The 22,527-nt window shown below is 42.4% G+C and overlaps 1 protein-coding gene across 3 annotated transcripts in view; it reads right to left on the bottom strand.

Annotated features, from left to right (window-relative positions):
* The window catches only part of LOC113450112 (complement C4-B-like), a 104,386-nt gene extending 82,244 nt beyond the window's left edge, over positions 1 to 22,142 (bottom strand). For all 3 annotated transcript variants that reach the window (XM_087928494.1, XM_087928492.1, XM_026721265.2), the window contains exons 1-7: positions 21,986 to 22,142; positions 10,107 to 10,305; positions 5,284 to 5,473; positions 4,212 to 4,282; positions 3,962 to 4,050; positions 2,698 to 2,780; positions 929 to 1,025 (exon numbers count right to left, since the gene is read on the bottom strand). In XM_087928494.1, the coding sequence (XP_087784620.1) occupies positions 929 to 1,025; positions 2,698 to 2,780; positions 3,962 to 4,050; positions 4,212 to 4,282; positions 5,284 to 5,473; positions 10,107 to 10,305; positions 21,986 to 22,062 (806 nt within the window). In that variant the 5' untranslated portion in view covers positions 22,063 to 22,142. The remainder of the gene's footprint in view (positions 1 to 928; positions 1,026 to 2,697; positions 2,781 to 3,961; positions 4,051 to 4,211; positions 4,283 to 5,283; positions 5,474 to 10,106; positions 10,306 to 21,985) is intronic.
* Positions 22,143 to 22,527: the final 385 nt, after the last annotated feature.

The following is a 22,527-nucleotide window of genomic DNA, read 5'->3' as shown; positions in this document are numbered from 1 at the left end:
CCACACACCTTCCTCCTTTCCTTTCCTTTCCTTTCCTTTCCTTTCCTTTCCTTTCATTAATCCACACACCTCTCCTCTCCTTCCTTCTCTCTCCCCTCCCCTCCCCTTTTCCCTCCTTCCATTAATCCACACACCTTCCTCCTTTCCTTTCCTTTCCTTTCCTTTCCTTTCCTTTCCTTTCCTTTCATTAATCCACACACCTCTCCTCTCCTTCCTTCTCTCCTCTCCTCCCTTCCCCTTTTCCCTCCTTCCATTAATCCACACACCTTCCTCCTTTCCTTTCCTTTCCTTTCCTTTCATTAATCCACACACCTCTCCTCTCCTTCCTTCTCTCTCCTCCCCTCCCCTTTTCCCTCCTTCCATTAATCCACACACCTTCCTCCTTTCCTTTCCTTTCCTTTCCTTTTCCTTTCCTTTCCTTTCATTAATCCACACACCTCTCCTCTCCTTCCTTCTCTCTCCTCCCCTCCCCTTTTCCCTCCTTCCATTAATCCACACACCTTCCTCCTTTCCTTTCCTTTCCTTTCCTTTCCTTTTCCTTTCCTTTCCTTTCCTTTCATTAATCCACACACCTCTCCTCTCCTTCCTTCTCTCCTCTCCTCCCTTCCCTTTCCCTCCTTCCATTAATCCACACACCTTCATCCTTCCCTTCCCCCCTTCCTTTCCCCTCCCCTCCCCTCTCATGTTCCACCGTAACACCCACAACGTTTTCATCGAAAATTTTGACAACCTTCTGACCTCTTTTGCATCTGTTTTTTTCTAGGTTTATGATGAGAATGGCAATTCAGCTCCCCTAAAGGAAAGCTGCCTTCATTTCACGCTTGCAGTTGTCCGTTGCCTTACTTTGGATTGCAGCTATCCCCGAAAACTTTAGCAGTCTGAGCATATCATGGTTAATGAATCCATTGAATAAGGAAGAGTTGCTTACTTAGCCTGAATGTTAATTTGCAAGTCAGATGTTTGCTGTCCAGTGACCAGGATGTATTTCTGGTCTGGGACAATCTTCACCTCGAAATGAGGCAGGACTGATGAGAAAAAGGAAGAGATAGGAATTTGAGTTTCACCACCGCCACCACCCATTCTGTACATGCAACATTAATGCAATATCAGGGGCTTTCAATTCAATTGTATAGAATGTGAAGGATGTGTGTTTGTGTTTTTTTTTATAGTTATAATGTACACTGAAGATGGCCTTTAATTTCGTTGTATGAAGTGCAATGACAATACAGTAAACTAAACTTTGATTGCCTTGAAAACAATATCTTGCTCCTGTTTCTGTTCAAGCAGAAAACAATACCCTAATCAAGGAACCTTCAAGGAGAAAACCACACACACACACACACACAAACGGTAATACTGGCAGGGTAAGCTACTGTATATAAGCAGGGAGCAAACGTCACACTTATTACCGCTGATGATATTACCAAGTCGGGTAATGAAATGTCTGCAAGCAAACAATCAAGTTCAGAGACCACTGAGGACGCCACAGTTCAGCCTTGGGCTGCAAATATTCTCTTCTTTAATGAAAAAAGTTTAATAAAAAGGAGGACTAGGAGTGACATGATAGCAATGCTCCAATATGAGCCTTGGTGGCACAGACTGCAGTACTGCAGGCTACTTCTACTGACTGCTACTTCTACTGCAATTTGACAGTTCAAATCCCACCAGACTCAAGGTTGACTCAAGGTTGACTTCCATCCTTCTGAGGTGGGTAAAATGAGGAGCCAGATTGTTGGGGGCAATAGGCTGATTTTGTGAACCGCTTAGAGAAGGCTGTAAAACACTGTTGAAGTGGTATGTAAGTCTAAGTACTACAGACGATATAGAGCACTGCACACCAGAACTGCTAGATACAAGGATAGTTTTCCCCCCGAAAGCCATCACTCCGCTAAACAAATAGTTCCCTCAACACTGTTCAACTATTACAAAGTCTGCACTACTATTACTGTTAATCTCATCACTCCTTATCACCCACCCCCTCCCACTTGTGAAGGTATGACTGTAACTTTGTTCCTTGGATCCTAAGATTTATATTGACTGTTTCCTAGTATGATTTGGTTGCTTATTGTACCCTATGACTATTATTAAGTGTTGTACCTTATGATTCCTGACTCTTGACGAATGTATCTTTTCTTTTTATGTACACTGAGAGAATTTGCACCAAGACAAATTCCTTGTGTGTCCAATCACATTTGGCCAATAAAGTATTCTATTCTATTGCTATTGCTATCTAAGGGGCTGCCACAAAGAAAGGGGGTCAAAACCTATTCTCCAAAGTGACAGAAGATGAGACAAGAAACCATGGATGGGAACTAATGAAGTCCAGAAGCAACCTAGAATTAAGGAGAAATTTCCTGACGGTGAGAACAATTAATCAGTGGAACAACTTGCCTCCAGAAGCTGTGAATGCTCCAACATTGAAAGTTTTAACGAAGAAATTGGACAACCATTTGTCTGAAATGCTATAGGCTTTCGTGCCTGAGCAGGGGGTTGGACTAGAAGACCTCCAAGGTCCCTTCCAGGTGGCATTATACCTGGGGCAGGATAGAGCTTGCCAATTGGGGCAATGGATATATATATAGTTTTCTTCTGGCTCAGGGACTGGGGGATTAGCAGAGTGTTTTAATGTAGCCAGGAGAAAGAGTCCCCTGTGTATATTTGGGAACAGAACCAGGGTGCAGCTATGTCAGAACCTACCATATTTTTTCACCTCAAACTCTGTGCTTGTGTTGTAACCCTGTGCACGGAGAAAGTGAGCTGTGATAGTCCAAATGCCAGGCCTGAATAGGAGAGAAACAAGAACAAAAGAAAACCTTAGCTGACCTTTTTTTTTTTGAGGTCAGTCATAACTTTGAATAGTTGCGAAGTCACCAGTGGTAAGTTGGGAACCATTCATATCCAAAGCAGTGGTGGGATTCAAAAAATTTTATTACCAGTTCTGTGGGAGTGGTGTGGCTTGGTGGGCATGGCAGGGGAAGGTTGCTGCAAAATCTCCATTCCCTCCCCACCCCACTAACCTGCTTTCCAGCTCCATTCTCTTGTGCAGGGCAACCAAAGGAGACCCAGCCGATCAGCTGGGACTCGGGGGGGCAGAGAATAGATGGGGGCGGGGCCAGTCAGAGGTGGGATTTGCTGGTTCTCCGAACTACTCAAAATTTCCGCTACTGGTTCTCCAGATCTGGTCAGAACCTGCTGAATATGCCACCTCTGAATTCTTTCAATTTGTTTTAGGGTGCTTCACACTGCACCCTGTCACAAAGAGTGAGGCTTCAATCTCACAGTTCTGACACACGCAGAAATAACCTCCTGGCTCCAGGCCAGTGTTTCTCAACCGTAACCCTTTAGAGGTGTGTGGACTTCACATTCCATATGTCTATGGAGATTCTCAGTCATCCGGTTCTCCGAATTACTCAAAATTTCTGCTACCGGTTCTCCAGAACTGGTCAGAACCTGCTGAATACCCACCTCTGATGCAAAGTCCTTTAGATCAGCGGTTCCCAACTTTTGTGGCTTGGTGGCCTGGCTGGGAGGGGAGAAGGGAACCGAGCCGTGTGAGCGGCAGACTGGCACACACACACATGTACACACACCTCGACTTCCGCAAGTGGTGGGTCAGAGCGGGTGTGTGCACACGCTTACACACCAGCCCATCGCTCGTGCGGCCTGGTTGCAAATAAGCCACTGCCTTTGATAACACAAACATTGGAAAGTTCCAGGTAGCCTTGCGACTGAATCCAAGTCTGTTTCTCCCCATCCAGGTCCCCAAAGTCTCCTAGCCTTATAATTAGAACGGGACACAACTAGTATGCTGAATTAAATAGTAGACTTGATTAAATACATCTGAAATAACTGCACGGTTTTCGACCGCCGGATCAGAGTAAAAATCCCAATTTCACCCTTCAACATCACTGCATTTGTATTTCGGGAAAAGCTGGAGTGTTAAGTGCTTAGTGAAACTTACTCAGCCACGTCAGGAATTGACAGGTGGTCGTTTATGACAGATTTAAGTGCGGTGCGTTCAATCTTCTTGACTTGAAAGCCCCGTGGATTCTGAGGGAGTGAAACAGGAAGACCGTGAGTGATTTCATAAAGCAAAGGGTGTTACAAATAGCAAGTTTCCATGTACAATGCTCCAGTTAGTACTTTTTAAAAAAAAATTGTTTTGTCAGGCTCTGCTTCACTGCATTATATTTGAAGCGCTTGCTCATTACCTTCACTGTGATAACAACGGGGTTGTTGGTGGGACGTAACTTCTGATCCAGAGGGAAGACTCGGAAGTTCACTGGAATAAACGAAGGAAAGTGGCGTGTAAAAGAAAGGAGGGAACGAGGTGGAATAAACGAAGGAAAGTGGCGTGTAAAAGAAAGAAGGGAGCGAGGTGGAATAAACGAAGGAAAGTGGCGTGTAAAAGAAAGAAGGGAGCGAGGTGCTAAGGCAAATCCAGAATCCTACCTTACAGGCAGAGAGGCTCCTCTGAGGCCCAGAAGGCCCAAAACCAGGTGTGTGGGGGGGGGGGGTGGCAGCCGCAAAACAAAAACAAACCCAACGCCCACCCAGTGACATGGCCACACCCACCTAACCACGCCCACCAAGCCACACCCACAGAACCGGTAGTAAAAAGTTTTGAATCCCACCACCGGAGGAGGAGTATTGTGTGTGTTTGCCACCTTGACTGGCGAAAACGAACAAAGGCAGGCAGGGTATAAATGAATAAATAAATAATATCATGTTGAGTAATGCGGGCAGTCCTCGACTTATGACCACAATGGAGCCCAACATTTCTGTTGCAAAGCAAGGCAGCTGTTAAGTGGATTCTGCCCCATTTTAAGGACCTTTCTTGCCACAACGGTTAATCGCTGCAGTCGTTAAATTAGTAACCCGGCTGTTAAGTGATTCAATGTTCAATACTTTCCTTGTAAGAAGGTTGCAAAAGGGGATCACGTGACCCAGGGACCCTGGCAACTGTCATAACTATGAGCCTGTTGCCAAGCATTAGAATTTTGATCGCGTGACCATGGGAATGCTGTCATGGTTGTGTGAAAAAGAGTGAGAAGTGACTCTTTTCCAGTGTGGTTGTAACTGCGAACTTTCACTAAATGAATAGCTGTAAGTCATGGACAACATGTATTTGCACAACCTCAGTAATTGGACAGCGAATATATACATTTTCTACCTGTATAAACTGTATCATTGTTAAATAAAGGTGGTGTGTTGTTGTTTTTAAACCGGATGAACGCAAAGGACAGAGCAAGCGATTGCAAGGTGCGTGTGAGGCAGTCTCACCCTTTTGCCGGGGGGTGTAAATGGGCTTGTCAGTCTGTATCAAGAGGTACCCCTCTCGGGTGCTCCAACGCAGGTTGAGGGTTTGAAGGTTCCTGGGGGTGTTGAGCTGAGGACTCTGGGCCACCAGTTGGATATAGCGGTTTCGCCGCTGGCCGCTCAAACCGCAAGACTCAAACAACCGCTGTGTCACCTGCGTGAATGGAAACAGTTAGACGTGAGAGCGAGCGGTGCCGTCTGGAGAACAGAATAGAATAACAGAGCGGGAAGGGACCTTGGAGGTCTTCTAGTCCTGCTCAGGCAGGAAACCCTACGTCATTTCTGACGACCAAAACGGGGTGCAGCTTTCTAAGTGTGGCCTTACCAAGGCGTGATAAAGTGGTTATTAACACTTCACGTGATCTTGATTGTATGCAGAGGTGGATATTCAGCAGGTTCTGACCAGTTCTGGAGAACCAGTAGCAGAAATTTTGAGTAGTTCGGAGAACCGGCAAATGCCACCTCTGACTGGAGATTGTACAGTATCTTTCCCCTGCCAGGCCCACCAAACCACCCCAACAGAACCAGTAGTAAAAAAAAAAAATGAATCCCACAACTGATTCTAACCCTCTATTTATGCAGCCTAGAACTGTGTTGGCTTTTTTGGCAGAGAGGCAAGAGAACAAATAAAGTAGAACAGGGGTCCCCATATCTATCTATCCATATCATATCATATCATATCATATCATATCAATCCATCCATCCATCCATCTATCTATCTTTTATCAATCTATCTATCCATCCATTCATCCTATCTATATCATCTATCTGTCCATCTATCTTTGTCAGTGTGTCTATATCTATCCATCCATTATCATCTCCCTCATCTATCTATCCGTATCTATCTATCTATCTATCTATCTATCTATCTATCTATCTATCTATCTATCTATCTATCTATCTATCTATCTATCTATCTATCCATCCATCCATTCATCCTATCTATCTATCTATCTATCTATCTATCTATCTATCTATCTATCTATCTATCTATCTTTCATCAATCTATCTACCCATCCATTATCTATCTATTCATTATCTGTCCATCTATCTTTGTCAGTGTGTCTCTATATCTATCCATCCATTATCATCTCCCTCATCTATCAAGTTTGTTTTATGGCTGGCCTGATGTTCCCTTTGGGCTTTTCCTGCTTGGGTGTCACCACTGTCCTCATGAAGTTCCTTTCCACAGTCTCTATATCTATATGATATGATATATGATATCTATCTATCTATCTATCTATCTATCTATCTATCTATCTATCTATCTATCTATCTATCTATCCATCCATCCATATCTATCTATCTATCTATCTATCTATCTATCTATCTATCTATCTATCTATCTTTTATCAATCTATCTATCCATCCATTATCTATCTATTCATTATCTGTCCATCTATCTTTGTCAGTGTGTCTCTATCTATCTATCCATCCATTATCATCTCCCTCATCGATCTATCTATCCATATCATATCATATCTATCTATCTATCTATCTATCTATCTATCTATCTTTTATAAATCTATCCATTATCTATCTATTCATTATCTGTCCATCTATCTTTGTCAGTGTGTCTCTATCTATCTATCCATCCATTATCATCTCCCTCATCGATCTATCTATCCATATCATATCATATCATATCAATCTAACAGGCTGGCCATGGCCGGTTCGAAACCTGGCTATGGAAGAGATAGGCAAGCTGCACATGTGAAGCTCCACTCATACCAAGTGCTAAAATGGCTGCCGCTCCCATGAGCGCACTTGTCCAAATATCACAGAAGCTGGTCACATGATCCCGGGGACACTGCAACTGTCATAAATACGAGTCAGTTGCCAAGCATCCAGATTTTGATCATGTGATTATGGGGGTGCTGCAGGTGTGAAAAAGATCATTGGTCACTTTTTTCAGTGCCACTGTAACTTTGAACGGTCACTAAATGAACTGCTGTTAAGTCGAGGGCTGGCTGCCTCAAGGTTCACAGCGAGGGATCTCTGTTTCTGAAGGTTTTGAAGGTTTAAAAATCCATCAGTACGGTGAACAAATTTTTAGACTCAGAGGATCTAATTCCTGCTTAGCAGCAAAACTTGTTTTGTTCACCCTAAAGAGCCTCACGGGTGTGTTGCCAGAGTTCAGTGGGAAAAACCCCTTTATGGATTTTAGCATCCTGGGAAGCGAGATAAATCCCAGTGTTATCATCCTCATCTACTGAATACAGATAAAGTTAGACAATAAAAGCATTCAGAAAGGCGGGCGATATCTCTGTAAGGGACTGTTAGCATTTGTGTGAAAAGCAGAACTTTCCCCTTGATCACCGAACAGCAATCATTATGTCAATTTTTATTACCCCTTTACTGGAACTTCAGGCTATTTCAAGGCAGCGTTTCCCTTTTTTCATGTTTCCACATGCACAATATATCCTTTTTTTTCCCCCCCTCATCAACTTCCTCCTTCAAGTTCTGCATGGCAGTTCCAGTCTGGTACAGCGATTTTGGGCTGTCAGCATCCAGTCCGGAAAACAACAACAGGTCGCAGTTCCATTTCAGTTGGTAACTTGTTGGCATCAGCAGATTGTCTCACAGGCCATCTTAAGAGCTACAGCTGATCACTTGGCCAGCCGGTGTTTTCAGAAGAGCCTGCAGAAACTCTGCTGCTAATTTTTAATTCTGGCTGGAAGAAAAGGGTGGGCTGGCATTTATCCCAAACCAGGCAGGGAAGACGAAAGAAACAGTGCATCTGAACTTGAGGGTTTCAAGCCAGGTCTTGTCTTAGCCTGGTTTTATAATAGAGTAATAGAATTGGAAGGGACCTTGGTGGTCTTCTAGTCCAACCCCTTACTCAGGCAGGAAACTCTATCATTTCAGACATGTGGCTGTCCAATCTCTTTTTTTTAAATCTCCACTGTTGGAAATTCTGGAAGCAAGTTGTTCCACTGGTTTATTGTTCTGTCAGGAAATTTCTCCTTAATTCCAGGTTGCTTTAATTAGCTTCCATTCATTGCTTCTTTGTTCTGCCTTCAGGTGCTTTGGAGAATAGTTGACGCTCTCTGCTTTGTGGCAGCCACTTTTGTTAAATTTGCCACAAAAGTAAATCGAGATATTTGTACTGAGCCATACCTTCAGGCCAGAGCCAGAATCTGAGCCCTTTTGTGACCCATCCTTAGCTATACATCCAGAAACAAGAAGCAAAATATTATGCTTCTGAGTGGAAAAATCAATATATTCCTTAACTGCTTTCCTCAAAGTACCAAAAACAAGCACCTAGGTTACAATCACGTGACTATGGGGACGCTGCAATGGTCATAAGCATGAGGGCTGGTCATTACGTCACTTTTTCTATGCCATCATCACCTTAAAATAATTCATAAATAAATGGTCATTAAGAAAAAGTGTAAGCTTTCATCCAAAACTTGCTTTGTAAAGCACAACATCTGGTATCATAAGAACATGTTGAATCAGCTTCTCCTTAGTCTATATCCTCCAGATGTGTAGACTTTAACATCTAGAACAGTGTTTCTCAATAGTGGCAGGTTGAACAAGTGTGGACTTCAAGTCCCAGAATTCCGATGCTGGCTGGGAAATTCTGGGAGATGATATCCAGACATTTTGAAGTTGCCAAGGGTAAGGAATGCTGATCTAGAATTTCCAGCAGGGCCATTCAGAAAAATTTTAGAAGTTAAAGCTCACATATCTGGGAAAGGACACCCAGGCTGTAGAACAGGGGTCTTCAAACTTGGCAACTTTAAGACTTATGGACTTCAACTTCCAGAATTCCTCAGCCAGCTATGTTTGGAGACCTCTTGTTGTGGTTAGCCGGCAACAAGTACAGATGGCTGAGGAGAGCGAGGACCCTGATGAAGGGCCAGGACCATTAAGGGAGTGGACTGCTGCCTTCAGAGATTGTGGGGGCTGGCAGCAGTGATGAGGAGGTTCTTGAGGAGCCTGTGCCAAGTGCACGTGCACAAAGGATTGCTCGGAGGAAAGAACAATTACAGCAGCACCGGTGACTCGGGAGTAAGGCTGCAAGGTAACGGCCCCTCCCTCAAGAGGATAAAAGCCAGGTTTGAAAAAACGTTCTTTGCAGAAGGCAAAGAAGCTCTGAAGCTCAGCCTTGTGGACATCATAGTTCACATTTGGAAAATCTTGTAAATTAGTTCTTATCTCTGGGCTTTTGGCAGCCTTGACAAACAACTTGGCAAGGCTCTTTCTTGTCGGAGCTAATTAGTGGAAGGCAGCCTTCAGAATAGAATTCGTTATTAAACCTTAAACATTGGGGCCTGCTGCCTTTGTCTGTGTTTGTTCTTTGGGAACCCAGTTGGGTCAGAACATCTCTACTGTAGAAAGTGACACCAAGCCACCTCTAAACATATTGGCTAGTCTAATGAACAGAAGGACTAGGGGAGATATGATTGCAGTGTTCCAATATTTGAGGGGCTGCTACGAAGAAGAGGGGGGTCAACGTATTCTCCAAGGCAACACAAGGCAGTACAAGAAGCAATGGGTGGAAATAACCAAGGACAGAAGCAACCTAGGACTAAGGAGAAACTGCCTGACAGCGAGAACAATTAACCAGTGGAATCATTTGCCTTCAAAATTTTCAGATGCCCCATCACTGGAGGACTTTAAGAAAAGACTGGACAGCCCTTCGTCTGAAATAATATTGGGTCTCCTGCTCGAGCAGGGGGATGGACTAGATGACCTCCAAGGTCCCTTCCAACTCTTGAATCCATTTATTTTCTCTCCCTAGGGGTGGGATGTGCAATCCTCCCGGTTTCCGGTCTTACCTTCAAGGTCAGATCTTGGACAAATTTTTTGTGCTGCTTGTCCTGGAGGCTGAACGATTTTCGTTCAGAACATTCTTGTCTCGTCAACTCATTTTGGAAAAAGACGTAGCCCGTGAGCCCCGATGGAGCGCCGTCAACCTGAAGCACAATCCGCACATCTGTTCCCACCGTCACCACACTGGGGGCAACGATCATCAACCTGCAGCATCGAGGAAAAGCAAGAATATTTCATAGTGCGCGGGCCATCAACCCCCTTCAATGCTTAGGTTTTCTCAAACTCGCCCCCCAAAAAAAGAAAAGGAAAGGAAAAAAAATGGGAAACAAGACCAGAGAAGCCCCCAAACTAAGTAAGCCACGTGTTTTAAATGCAAAGTGTAGAGCCTAACTGTGACCCACAAAACACATAGCTGGTATTCACAACAGGGCAGGCGTCTGTGAGCATCTGAGATGCCTCCTGGGAGAGACTGAGAAGCCCAAATCCCTTTAGGGCAAATGTGACATTGTGGTAAAGTTTGTGAGGTAAACTAACTTTCTTTCTTTCTTTCTTTCTTTCTTTCTTTCTTTCTTTCTTTCTTTCTTTCTTTCTTTCTTTCTCCTCTTTCTTTCCCCTATCCCTTCCTTCCTTCCTTCCTTCCTTCCTTCCTTCCTTCCTTTTTTGAAATATCTTATTGATTACATCATTAAAACCTTGGATACGGTGTGGTCGTCCTGGCATTCATTTTTGCCATATGTACTAAAGTATATGATACATATCTTACATACATTTATACAGTTAACTTACATCTATTGTATTATCCATCATGTTCCATTGTCCTTATTTACATAACCTCAGTTATCCATTCTATTAAATCCTAATCATTTTTTTAAAATTCTGGGTCCCTCCTTTCTGTTCCCACCATTGGTAAAAATTATTCCATATCTTGTAATATTCTGCCTCATCTTTATCTTTCTTTTTTTCTTTTTTTCTTAATTTTTATTGAACATAACAATTAAAAAATTCAACTACATTGAATGTAGTGGAGTCGTTTTGACATAACTTTTGGTCATCATTCTAGTGAAATATAATAGAATATAAATCTTATATACATTTATACATATATACACACAGATATACATTTATTCATCCTTATTTACATATTCTAACACTCTTAGTATTATTTAAGTCTCATGATCACTGATAATCTTCTTAACAATTCTTTTCAGTGTTGAACCCTTCCTTTCTGTCCCTACCAATAGTAAAATCTATTCCAAATTATATAATATTCCGATACATCCTTATTTTTCATCTCTAGTGTTAGCCTATCCATTTCAGCCCAAGTCAAAATTGTATTTATTACTTCATCTTCACTAGGAATTTCTTTCTCTTTCCACTTCTTATCTTTATTTTTCAATTCCATAGTTAGTCTATCCATTTCAGCACACATCAGTATTTTCTTTATCACCTTTTTGAGACAAACTTTCAGTGGCATTGAGGGCCACCCTTAACATTTCTGGACAAAAAGCCAAGTGCAGTGATGCAACATGGTTGTGACAAGGATCGGCTGATCTCTTTCCTGGCATGGGCATAGGATTTGCTATGTTTTTGTCCCTTTACTTTTTAAAGGACATCAAATTCTTACCCAATGGCTTTCTTTGTGTACTCGGAAGGAGGGGAGAAAAAAATAGCTCAGTCAATTTCCATACTTAAAACTGAACCACATTTTGGCATTTGATTCACCATCGACCCATTTAATTTTCACATTCACATTTTTGAACATTCACCAGTTTAACTTGGTGAGCTCCTGACTATTGCATTTGGGGTTTACCACACTGAATAATTACAGGTAGTCCTCAGCTTACAACAGTTTGTTTACTGAGCGATCAAAGTTACCACGGCACTGAAAAAAAGTGACTCGTTGTGACTGTTTTTTCATATGGTACCTATGACCATTGCAGCATTCTCGTGGTCACGTCATCAAAATTTGGACATCTAGAAACTAGTTCATATTTATGACGTTTGCAATGTCACATGATCTTCATTTGCGATCTTCTGACGAAGTCAGTGGGGAAGCCAGATTCAATGAACACCCTTGCTGCTAATTTAAAACTGCATTCACTTAGCATCTGTGGCCAGAAAGGTCATAAAATGGGGTAAAACTCACTGAACAACTGACTCGCTTAACAACAGAAACGTTGGGCTCAATTGTGGTCATAAGTCGAGGACTACCTGTGTAACTAATCTTCTCTTTAAGTCAAGAACATTTATTAAGATGCCAGTTGCAGGGCAACACAGATCTTTAACAAAGCTCACTTCTTACTTCAGTCCGTTGGAAAACTTGTCCATTCATTCTTAACCTTTATGTTTTCTTTGCTAACAAGAAAGCAGTTTGTATAAAGATGGGTCTTTTTATCTCCATGGATGCTCTGTTTGCTGACAGCCTTAGAGGTTAGTCTAAGGCTTTTTCAAAATCCAAGTATACACTGCTGACAGAGTTACATCCATTCACTCTCAAAACAGCCTCAGGAGATTGGTCAGGAAACACCAACTTTTAACTTTGCAGAGTACTCTTATTTATTTGTATTTCTTCTTCTTCTTTTAGCTGCCACCATCAAGAGATTCTTGACGTGTTACAATATCCACAATAAAATGCCTGCAGTAATTTTACACAGCCGTAAACAATAATTAAACACAGATAAGATCATAAAACAGGCAATCAAAAAGTCATAAAAATATATAGTGATATCCTTTAGCAAGAGTTCCTCCCCCACCCCCACCCCCACCTAAGGCTTAGGAATTTTAAGTGAGTTTTCGGGACTTTGGAGAAGGTATGGAAACCCGTTTTGCAGAGCTGACAATAATGGCAAAGATCAAGAAAATGATGAGAAGACCGGTTCCTTGGTCTCTCTCTGGAAATGGAGAAGATGGGAGTGTGCCCATATGTGCTCCGGACGGCTGGTCCTCTCAAAGAGACCGCGGAAAAGTGGTTTTCTGTGTGTTTGAGCATCAGGAGACAATGAGATTAGCCATCCCACTTGCAACTGCTGTGGAGACTTTCTGAAATTGCCTTTCTGAAAGGCAGGTTTGAAAAACCTTTGTTGGATGAGTTTACTTCAAGCCATGAAGAACTCTGAATTAGAAAGGCTTAGAAAAAAAAATGAAGAAAAATTAGATCCTATGACAACATTTAAATGAACTAAAGATGAAAACAGAGAAGTAACAGGGAGGAATATAAAACTGGTTTATTTGATCAAGGTTAGAACAAGATACTACATCTTGTTACTTCTGGGCTTTCTGCTGACACCAGAACTGAAAAGATAGATACAATATGGGATTAGGAAGTAATGGTTTGTAACCTTACTGGGGGCGTTAATTTTTTTTATACTTGCAACAAAATTTGGAAGTGACTTCTTTATAAACTTTTCTCTTTATTACATTCTGATACTTTTCTTCTCTGTTCTCTTTTTCTCCTTTCTCTTCACTTTTTGAAAGTTTAGTTTGTATTAGATTTCGCTATTATTATAAGGCAAATTCTTAATAAAATTGTATTTTTTTAAAAAAGAATCTTTGTCAAGTTTTTAAAGTTTTTTTCTAGGGCTTAGAGTTTTTTTTTTTTTCTTTGATTACTATTTCTAGCTATAATTCATGGCTGACATTTCCAAAACTTTCCCTAAATCTCTCCCTTAAAAAAAAACAAACTGGTAGTCTTTTGCAATCCTTTTGGCTGGATTTGAGGGACAAGATATTTTTGCTAGCAAGTCGGCAAGCTGACATTTGGCAAAACATTTGGGCGGATGCTCTTGAAACATAGCCTCTCTAAAAAGTCCTGGAATTATCACTGTCTGACCATCTAAATTTTTCCACCATTTCTCTCATTATTTACTTGGCCCTAATTATCAAGCTTCTTCCCCCCGTTGCAGCTCAGTACATCACTAGCGGCTTTTAAGAAAGCTTTAAAGCATGCTGGCTGGGGAATTCTGGGAGTTGAAGTCCCCACTTCTTAAAGTTGCCAAGCTTGAAAAAAATATATTAATCTGAAAACTCAGATTAAATTTAAATGTAAAGGTGCATGGCAGAATGGTGGTTAGTAAAACAAAATGGTACCGCTATTTTGTGATAGGCAGTCTCCGACTTATGACCACAATTGAGCCCAACAGAAATATTTCTTAAGTGAGTTGGTGTGATTCAAAAGTTTTTACTATTGGTACGGTGGGCTTGGCTTGGTGGGCATGACAGGGGAAGGATACTGTAAAATCTTCATTCCCTCCCCACTCAAGGGGAAGGATACTGTAAAATCCCCATTCCCTCTCTACTCCTGGGGGGGAGTTGCTGCAAAATCCTGTTCCCTCCCCACCTCATTAACCTGCTTTCCAGCTCCATTCTCCTGTGCAGGGCAACAAAAGAAGACCCAGCCGATCAGCTGGGACTCGGGAGGCAGAGAATAGATGGGAGAGGGACCAGTCAGAGGTGGGATTTGCCGATTTACTCAAAATTTCTGCTACTGGTTCTCCAGAACTGGTCAGAACCTGCTGAATATACCACCTCTGGTTTTGCCCCATTTTTACGTCTTTTCTTATCACAGTTGTTAAGGGAATCACCCCAGTTGGTAAGTTAGTAACACGGTTGTTAAGTAAAACGGGTTTCCCCATTGACTTTGCTTGTGAGGACACGAGCCCGGGGACACAGCAACCATCATAAACATGAGTCAGTTGCCAAGAATCTGAATTTTGATCACATGACCATCGGGATACTGCAATGGTCATAAGCACGGGCGGGCTTCAAGAATTCCGGCAACAGCTTCTCTGCTGGTTGCCGGGTGGGCGTGGCCATGGTGGGTGTGGCCTAGTCAGCCTCCTGCACCATGGCAGGGAGCCATTTTTACCTTCTCCAGACGGCTTTCCTCAATCCTCTGGGAGGGCTAAAACAGCCACCCCCGGGCTCTGGAGGCCTATTTTACCCCTCCCTGAGCCTCTGTGTGGGCCCTGCACTTACCTCGCATCCGAAACAGGCCGCGTAGCAACTCCTCGGAAGGGAGGGGTGGGGCGGGAGGGCCAGCCATGGATGGGATTTGGCGGTTCACCGAACCATGCAGAATCTTAGCTAGAGGATTGCCCGAACCCAGGCGAACCCATTGCAGCCCACCGCTGGTCACAAGTGTGGAAAAATGATCCTAAGTCGCTTTTTCCCCCAGTGATGTTGTAACTCTGAAAGGTCACTAAATGAACTCTTGTAACTCGAAGACTACCTGTACAAGCAGACGGAACAGTTATCCGGTCTATTTGTGTGTACGATGTTATAGGTATATGGCTGTGATTTATTTATCCATGATAAGAAAGATATTGTGGTGCATACTAAATTTGTTGCTTTTGCATATTTTTTTACTTGGTAATTTTGAATGTGTTCGGCCTGTGTTCCGACAGGTTGTCAGATAAACATATTCCTTTTTTGTTTATTTGATTGATCTTTGCTTGGCTCCGCAGGGAAAGCCAAGAATTGTAATCTAACACAGCTGTAGAATACAGTTTAGAGAGAGCTCAGTTTAGACATTTAATCCGATCTACCAGGGCACAAAGTATATACAGTACATATATGCGCATGTATACATAAACATATATGCAAAATCAGTCAGGTTCTCTCCCTTCCAAGATATGGTGGCAATCTATCAAATGCTGTTTATGGGCTGAATTTATGGTCTTTCTTTTCTACACAAACGACAAGCTTTCAAGGACCAGAGTGTGTGGTTTCCACAATTTCGCAATATTTATACTGGCTGAATTGTAGGCATTCCAGCGCTTCCCACTCCCCAACTTCAAAGTCTATTATACCAATATCCATTCTGGACTTTTCAAAATTGCTTAAACTCCGATTTACACACTAGATTAAACTCTATATCCACGAAACTTCCCCCGCCACAGCCTAATTTTAGGCCTTGCGTATTGCTTTGGAAGCTTGTTAAACATTAAGGCTGAGATCCTTGCTACATTGGGGTCTGTTTACTCCAAGTACAGCCTGCCCACCCAACAGCAAGAGATGCTGTGAATAAAAAGGGAAGAGGGGGGGGACAATAGGTTTTCTCAGTTGCAGCAGCCCCTGAAAAGGTGTGAAGGCTTCTGCTTTTCACAAATCCTGTCCTGCTTTAGATGGACCGCATCACGGGCTGGAGAAATTAACCAAGATGATGTTGCTTATTATGGGTTTTATAGCAGGGGTGGGCTTCAAAATTTTTAGCAAAGGGTTCTCTGCCCGGTTGCTGAGTGGGTGTGGCCTAGTTGGCCTCCTGCACAGTGGCGGGAGGGGGGTGTTTTCATCCTCCCCGGGCTCCGGAGGCTTTCCTCGAGCCTCCTGGAGGGTGAAAATGGCCTCCCCTGGGCTCCAGAGGCTCTCTGGAAGCTGGAAACGGGCCCATTTCTGGCCTTCCCAAACTTCCAGGCCCATTTTTCACCCTCCCTGAGCCTCTACATACGCCCTGCACTTACCTGCACCCAAAACAGGCCGTGTGGGGACTCCTGGGAGGGAGGGGGAGGGGGAGGGGGCCAGCCAGGAGTGGGATTTGGAGGTTCTCCGAACTGCACAGAGTCTTAGCTAAGGGCTCTCCCGAACCCCTGCACACCCCCAGCAGCCCTCCCCTGGTTTATAGGCAGTCCTCGACTTACAACAGTTCATTTCAGTGACCATTCAAAGTTAAAACATCACTGAAAAAAAGTGATTGTAAAGAAAATTATGGACTGCGCAGAAATGGTAAAATTGCACGTTAGAATTGCAAGAGAGGGAAGAGAAGGAATATTGTACAGCCTGGAAAAAATGGTATAACTGGTCGGATAGTAGGACAGTAGGAATAAAAAATAATATAAACGAATAAATGTGTGTGTGTGTGTGTGTGTATTTAGATATGTATGGTATTCAGCTTTGTTCGGGTATTTTCCCAAGTCATTATAGCTGTGCTTTTAAAGTTGTAGCGATGTTTCGGCGGAATCTCATCTGCCATCATCTGCCGAAACATCGCTAACAACTTTAAAAGCACAACTATAATGACATGGGAAAATACCCAAACAAAGCTGAATACCATACATATAAATACCCATGAAAACTTAAGAAAACACACACACACACACATAGTAAGTATAATTAATTTTAGTTCCAGAGATCACAAAATGTCTTTTTCTTTTCTTACACACACACACACAGACACAGACACATGGATGTATTTGGGTGTCTGTATGTCTGTCTGTCTGTCTGTCTGTATGTATGTATATAGTTAGTAGAAACTGGAAAAGTCGATGTCACAACATTGCAAAGATTGTATTCATGTTGTTTTATTGTTGTGTTGTTTTGTAGACTACCCACGGGTAAGACTACCCATCTTTTATGATAGTAAACTAGGCCCTGGATCGTCTTACTCCTGTTTGCAACGCTCTCACCGCTATCCTAACCTGGTTTGGGGGCTGTCAGGGTGGAACTCAACCAGGGTCACCTGTGGATCTTCTGTGGCTAAAGAGGGATGAGAATCTGGGTCTCCCCACTCGCGGTCCAGCACCCTTCACATCACCAGGATGTAAAAATGATGTGGAGACTCTAGAAAGAGTCCAGAGAAGAGCAACAAAGACAATTAGGGGACTAGAGGCTAAAACATATAAAGAACAGTTGCTGGAACTGGGTATGTCTAGTCCCGTGATGGCAGAGCCATTTGTGCAGGCACGCAAAGCCCCAGCCAAACTTACCTTCACTGTGCAAGCGCGTGCCTCCCAGCTGATTTTCAGCCTGTTTGAGGCCCTTTTCACCTTCCCGGAGGCTCGAGGGAAGTGCCTGCATCTTCAGGAGGCTGAAAAATGGGCCTTCTGGAAATACCAGAAGTACGGGAAGGGGCCCGTTTTTCAGCCTTCCAAGGCTGCAGAGGCTTTCCTTGAGCTTCTGGAAGGGCAAAAATGGCCTCCAACGGGCCAGAAAATCAGCTGGGAGGCGCGCACATGCACAGTGCAGATAAGGGGGCAGGGTGGGGATATTACACGCGCATGCGCAGGGGGCTGGGGCACATTGCCTTGTGGGTGCCAGCACGCATGCGCTTTCGGCACACCGCAACAAAAAGGTTCACCATCACTGGTCTAGCCTGATGAAAAGAAGGACTAGGGGAGACATGATAGCAGTGTTCCGATATCTCAGGGGCTGCCCCAAAGAAGAGGGGGTCAAGCTATTCTCTCCAAAGTATCTGAGGATAGAACAAGAAGCAATGGATGGAAACTAATCAAGAAGAGAAGCAACCTTAGAACTAAGGAGAAATTTCCTGAGAGTTAGAACAATTAAACAGTGGAACAACTTGCCTCCAGAAGTTGTGGATGCTCCAACACTGGAAGATTTTAAGAAGATGTTGGATAACCATTTGTCTCAAGTGGTGTAGGGTTTCCTGCCTTAGCCAGGGGGTTGGACTAGAAAGCCTCCATGGTCCCTTCCAACTCTGTTATCCTGAATTCTGAACCTCATACTACTTATTAAAGAGAATCCTGCAGTTGTTCAGCGAAAGTGGGTTTCCCCACTGAATTTGTCAGAAGCCAGCTGGGAAGATTGCTAATGGCGATCACTTGACTCCAGGATGCTGCCAAGTTTGATTGTCAATGTAGATATTGTGATTGTGGGAATGCAGAGACCATTGTAAGTATGAGGACCGGTTGTGAGTCCCCTTTTTTTCACTGCCACCGTAACTTCGACCAGTTGCTAAATGAATGGTTGTAAGGTTAGGATTATCTGTATTTTCCTGTTTGCATTCATGACTTAATAATAATAAGCTACAACTCCTCCAGCAGGACCTTATGGATCACGATCGTCATTTATACCGTTCTATAAGCCCTGGTTTCTCTTTTTTATTTTTTTAAATGGAAGTTTGTCATCATATAAAATATACATGGAAACGAAGATAACAGGGAGAAAGGGAAAGGAAAAGAAGGGGAAAGATTGAAAGATAAAAGGAAAAAGAAAAATAACTAGGACTTCCAACTTCACCCCTGGAAGCTTTCAAGAAGAGACTGGACTGCTATCTGTCAGATATGGTGTAGGGTCTCCTGCTTGGGTGGGGGAGGGGAGGGTTGGACTAGATGACCTAAAGTTCCCTTCTCACTCTGTTATTCTGTTGTTCTGAAACTTTTTTTTGGTGCAGCAGAATACGAAGGGCAGTCACAACCTCAACTTTTCACTTTACATGTTTAGTAAGTGCTAGCTATTTCTGTAGTAGCACATTAATCTAATCATCAAAACCTAAGATTAAAGTTTCATTGTTTGTTTGTTTCGAGTATAAAGTCCAGAAGTGGTTTCCAAGTACAAAGAAAGTTCGATAAATTATTTTCTTTAGTTAGAGCAGTTAAGTTTTGCCATCTCTGCCACTTAAACCCATGTTTTTCAACCTGGGCTACTTTAAGATGTACAGACATGGCTGGTTGGGGAATTCTGGGAGTTGAAGTCCACTTATCTTAAATTTGCCTGGGTTCAAACAGAGCTTCCTAGCTGCTTAGCCTCAGGGAAAACGCAGCCGTACCCAGAGACTGTTTAGACAGCCAACTATATGTGGTTTCTTCCCCAAACCCCCAAAACTTCAACCTTAGACTGTCTACTATTGACCTCACCCCATTCCTAAGAGGTCTGTAAGGGGTGTGTGCATAAGCGCACCAATGTGCCTACCATGCCTGTCCTAATGTCCCCTTTTATTTGTACCCATTTCATATAATCTGATCATGTTCTAATTATATCTGTTATCTAATACATGCTTGACAAATAAATAAAATAAAATAAATAAAAATAGATTCAGTCAGAGATCATAGCTGACAAAGCAGACTGGCTGATTCATAAAACGCATAAATGCCTTTATGGTATATATTGCCATGTGTGAACCAGTCCTTGACAATGTTTGTATAACAGATGAGTTATTGTTTGTTTAAACTTCGTTTACTGAAAAGGTAATAAATTGGCTGTCTTCATGTATTGCATCAGTTTATACTGGTGGTTTGTGCAATATGATGGTGACCATGTTATCTCACTAGAGTACAGGACGTCCTCGAATTATGGCCACAACTGAGTCAAAAAAATTCTATTGCTAAGAAAGGCAGTTTTAATGTGAGTTTTTCCCCATTTAATGACCTTTTTGCCATGGTTATTAAATGAATCACTGCCATTGTTAAGTTAGTAACACAGTTACATGAAATTGGCTTCCCCATTGACTTTGCTTGTCAGAAGGTGGCAACAGGGGATCACATGATGTCAGAACACTGCAACCGTCATAAGTACATGCCAGTTGCCAAGCATCTGAATTTTGATCACATGACCAGAGGATTACTATAACAGTCATGAGTGTGAACAGTGTTCCTAAGTCACTTTTTTCAGTATTGTTGTCAGTTCGAATGGTCACTAAACAAATGGTTGTAAGTTGAGGACTACTTGAAAAATAGGAAAATAAAATACATGGCATTGCATGAAACCTCTCGGCTGCTCGCTCAATGCAGAGGTCTTCAAACTTGACAGCTTTAAGACTTGTTGACTTCAACTCCCAGAATTCTTCCCCAAGTCATGTTAGTTCAGGAATTCTGGGAGTGGAAGTCCACAAGTCTTAAACTTGCCAAGTTTGATGACCTTTGCGCTAGAGGAACCAATAGATTGAGTTCCTTAGGAATCAGAGGCGTTTTAAGAGTTTTTTTTTAAAGCTACCATTTTCCTCCTTAAATTCTCTTTCATAAACAGGTCCTGTTGGGATTGTTTATGAAGGAGTTGTAAAACCATTGGGGGTAACTTCCCTGCCAATCAAAGCCACGCATTCTTTGTCCCAACAATTTTTTTTAAAAAGAAATTGTTTATTTCATTTTCATGATCTAAACATATACAATAATATTCTAATACGTTTTCATTTTAAAAATCTTATTTAGGTGCCCTTCTGGTCACATACTTCCTTGCTGTGCGAAAAAATGACAGAAGCCTTGAAAAAAGTGCCTAATAATAATAATAATAATAATAGTAATAATGATGATGATGATGATAAGGAGGAGAAGGAGAAGGAGGAGGAGGAGGAGGAGGAGGAGGAGGAGAAGAAGAAGAAGAAGAAGAAGGAGAAGAAGAAGAAGAAGAAGAAGAAGAAGAAGAAGAAGAAGAAGAAGAAGAAGAAGAAGAAGAAGAAGAAGAAGAAGAAGAAGAAGAAGAAGAAATCATGTGTTATCTCAGTTGTAACTGGAGCCCTTGGAGCAATACCTAAAGGGTTGCCTCGCTATTTGGAAATTCTGAATTTATCAGACTTGAATACCCTGATTCTACAAAAAAACCCACCCTACTTGCAACAGCTTATATCCCCCTACGCTACATGAACAGTTCCTAGGTCCTTGGTTAGGTCTCAAGCTGTTGAGCTACCAACCAACTCCAAAGGCTGTGACTCTCACTAAAGATTTACTACTACTACTACTACTACTACTACTACTACTACTAATAATAATAATAATAATAATAATAATAATAATAATAATAATGCAACAACGTTCAGTTTGATTTTGAAATTGTATTTTAAAGGAAGGACGAAGCAGTCATAGTTCATGGAGCTAGCACTTGTTTTCCCAGCAGGTTTTTTTTCCAGCCTTCCTCTAGCAAAATCAAAGATAATGAAGTGAAAACAAAAAGCAGAGCCTGAATTTACAAACTCACAGCATGCAAGTAGATTTAAATAAAACAAAAGCGGCAGTCTCTTTGACGGCTGAGCCCCTGAGGCTTTACCTCAATGGCGAGGAGAAACCAATAGGTAAAGGTTTACTTAGCGAGATTGGGCAAAGGCTGTAAGAGGGATTTCATGTGCTGGGGATTGCCTTTGCTGTGCTAAAACAGCAGCTTGCTGATGAGAATTATAACTGAGGAAGAGAAGCTGGTATTTTTGCCGGACGTTACCCACCTTGGTGCTTGATGGCTGATCGCTATCAAAACTCCCATCCATGATAGCCAAAGAAGGAACCGGTTTGGAGAGGACATCTCTGGATCACCAGGTCTGCCCTGCCCGATGCTTTCTTCAGCTCTGGCCAAGACTGCGAGAGGATTTTGCAATTAATTGCAGGGACAAGGATGGGGGAGGGGGAGCACTGCGTGAGTCAGATAACATGGAAGGTTTCCAAGAAAAGAAAGCAAAACTTTGCAAGAGGTGGCTCAGCCTGGTTACCCAGTGAATTCTGTCTGAGCTATCCAGTGAAGCTGTCTGGAGCAGGGGTAGGGAAACTTGGCTCTTCTATCACTTATGGACTTCAACTCCCAGAATTCCTGAGTGAGCCATAAAAGGTTCCCCATCTCTGGCCTACTGGATTTTCAGTTGTGGGGGAAATCAATTTTTGATTTGAATGGGACTGTTTAATATACAAATGTAGGACACATAAAGAATAATAATATAAAGAATATGTCCTCCATTTGTATATTAACAGTCCCATTCAAGTCAAAAATTGATTT

The sequence above is a fragment of the Pseudonaja textilis genome, chromosome 2 (assembly GCF_049901715.1).
Source record: "Pseudonaja textilis isolate UNSWEBS1 chromosome 2, rPseTex1.2, whole genome shotgun sequence".
Taxonomy (NCBI): domain Eukaryota; kingdom Metazoa; phylum Chordata; class Lepidosauria; order Squamata; family Elapidae; genus Pseudonaja; species Pseudonaja textilis.
The sequence above is the reverse complement of the archived record's forward strand: the minus strand, read 5'-3'. Positions and strand labels throughout refer to the sequence as shown.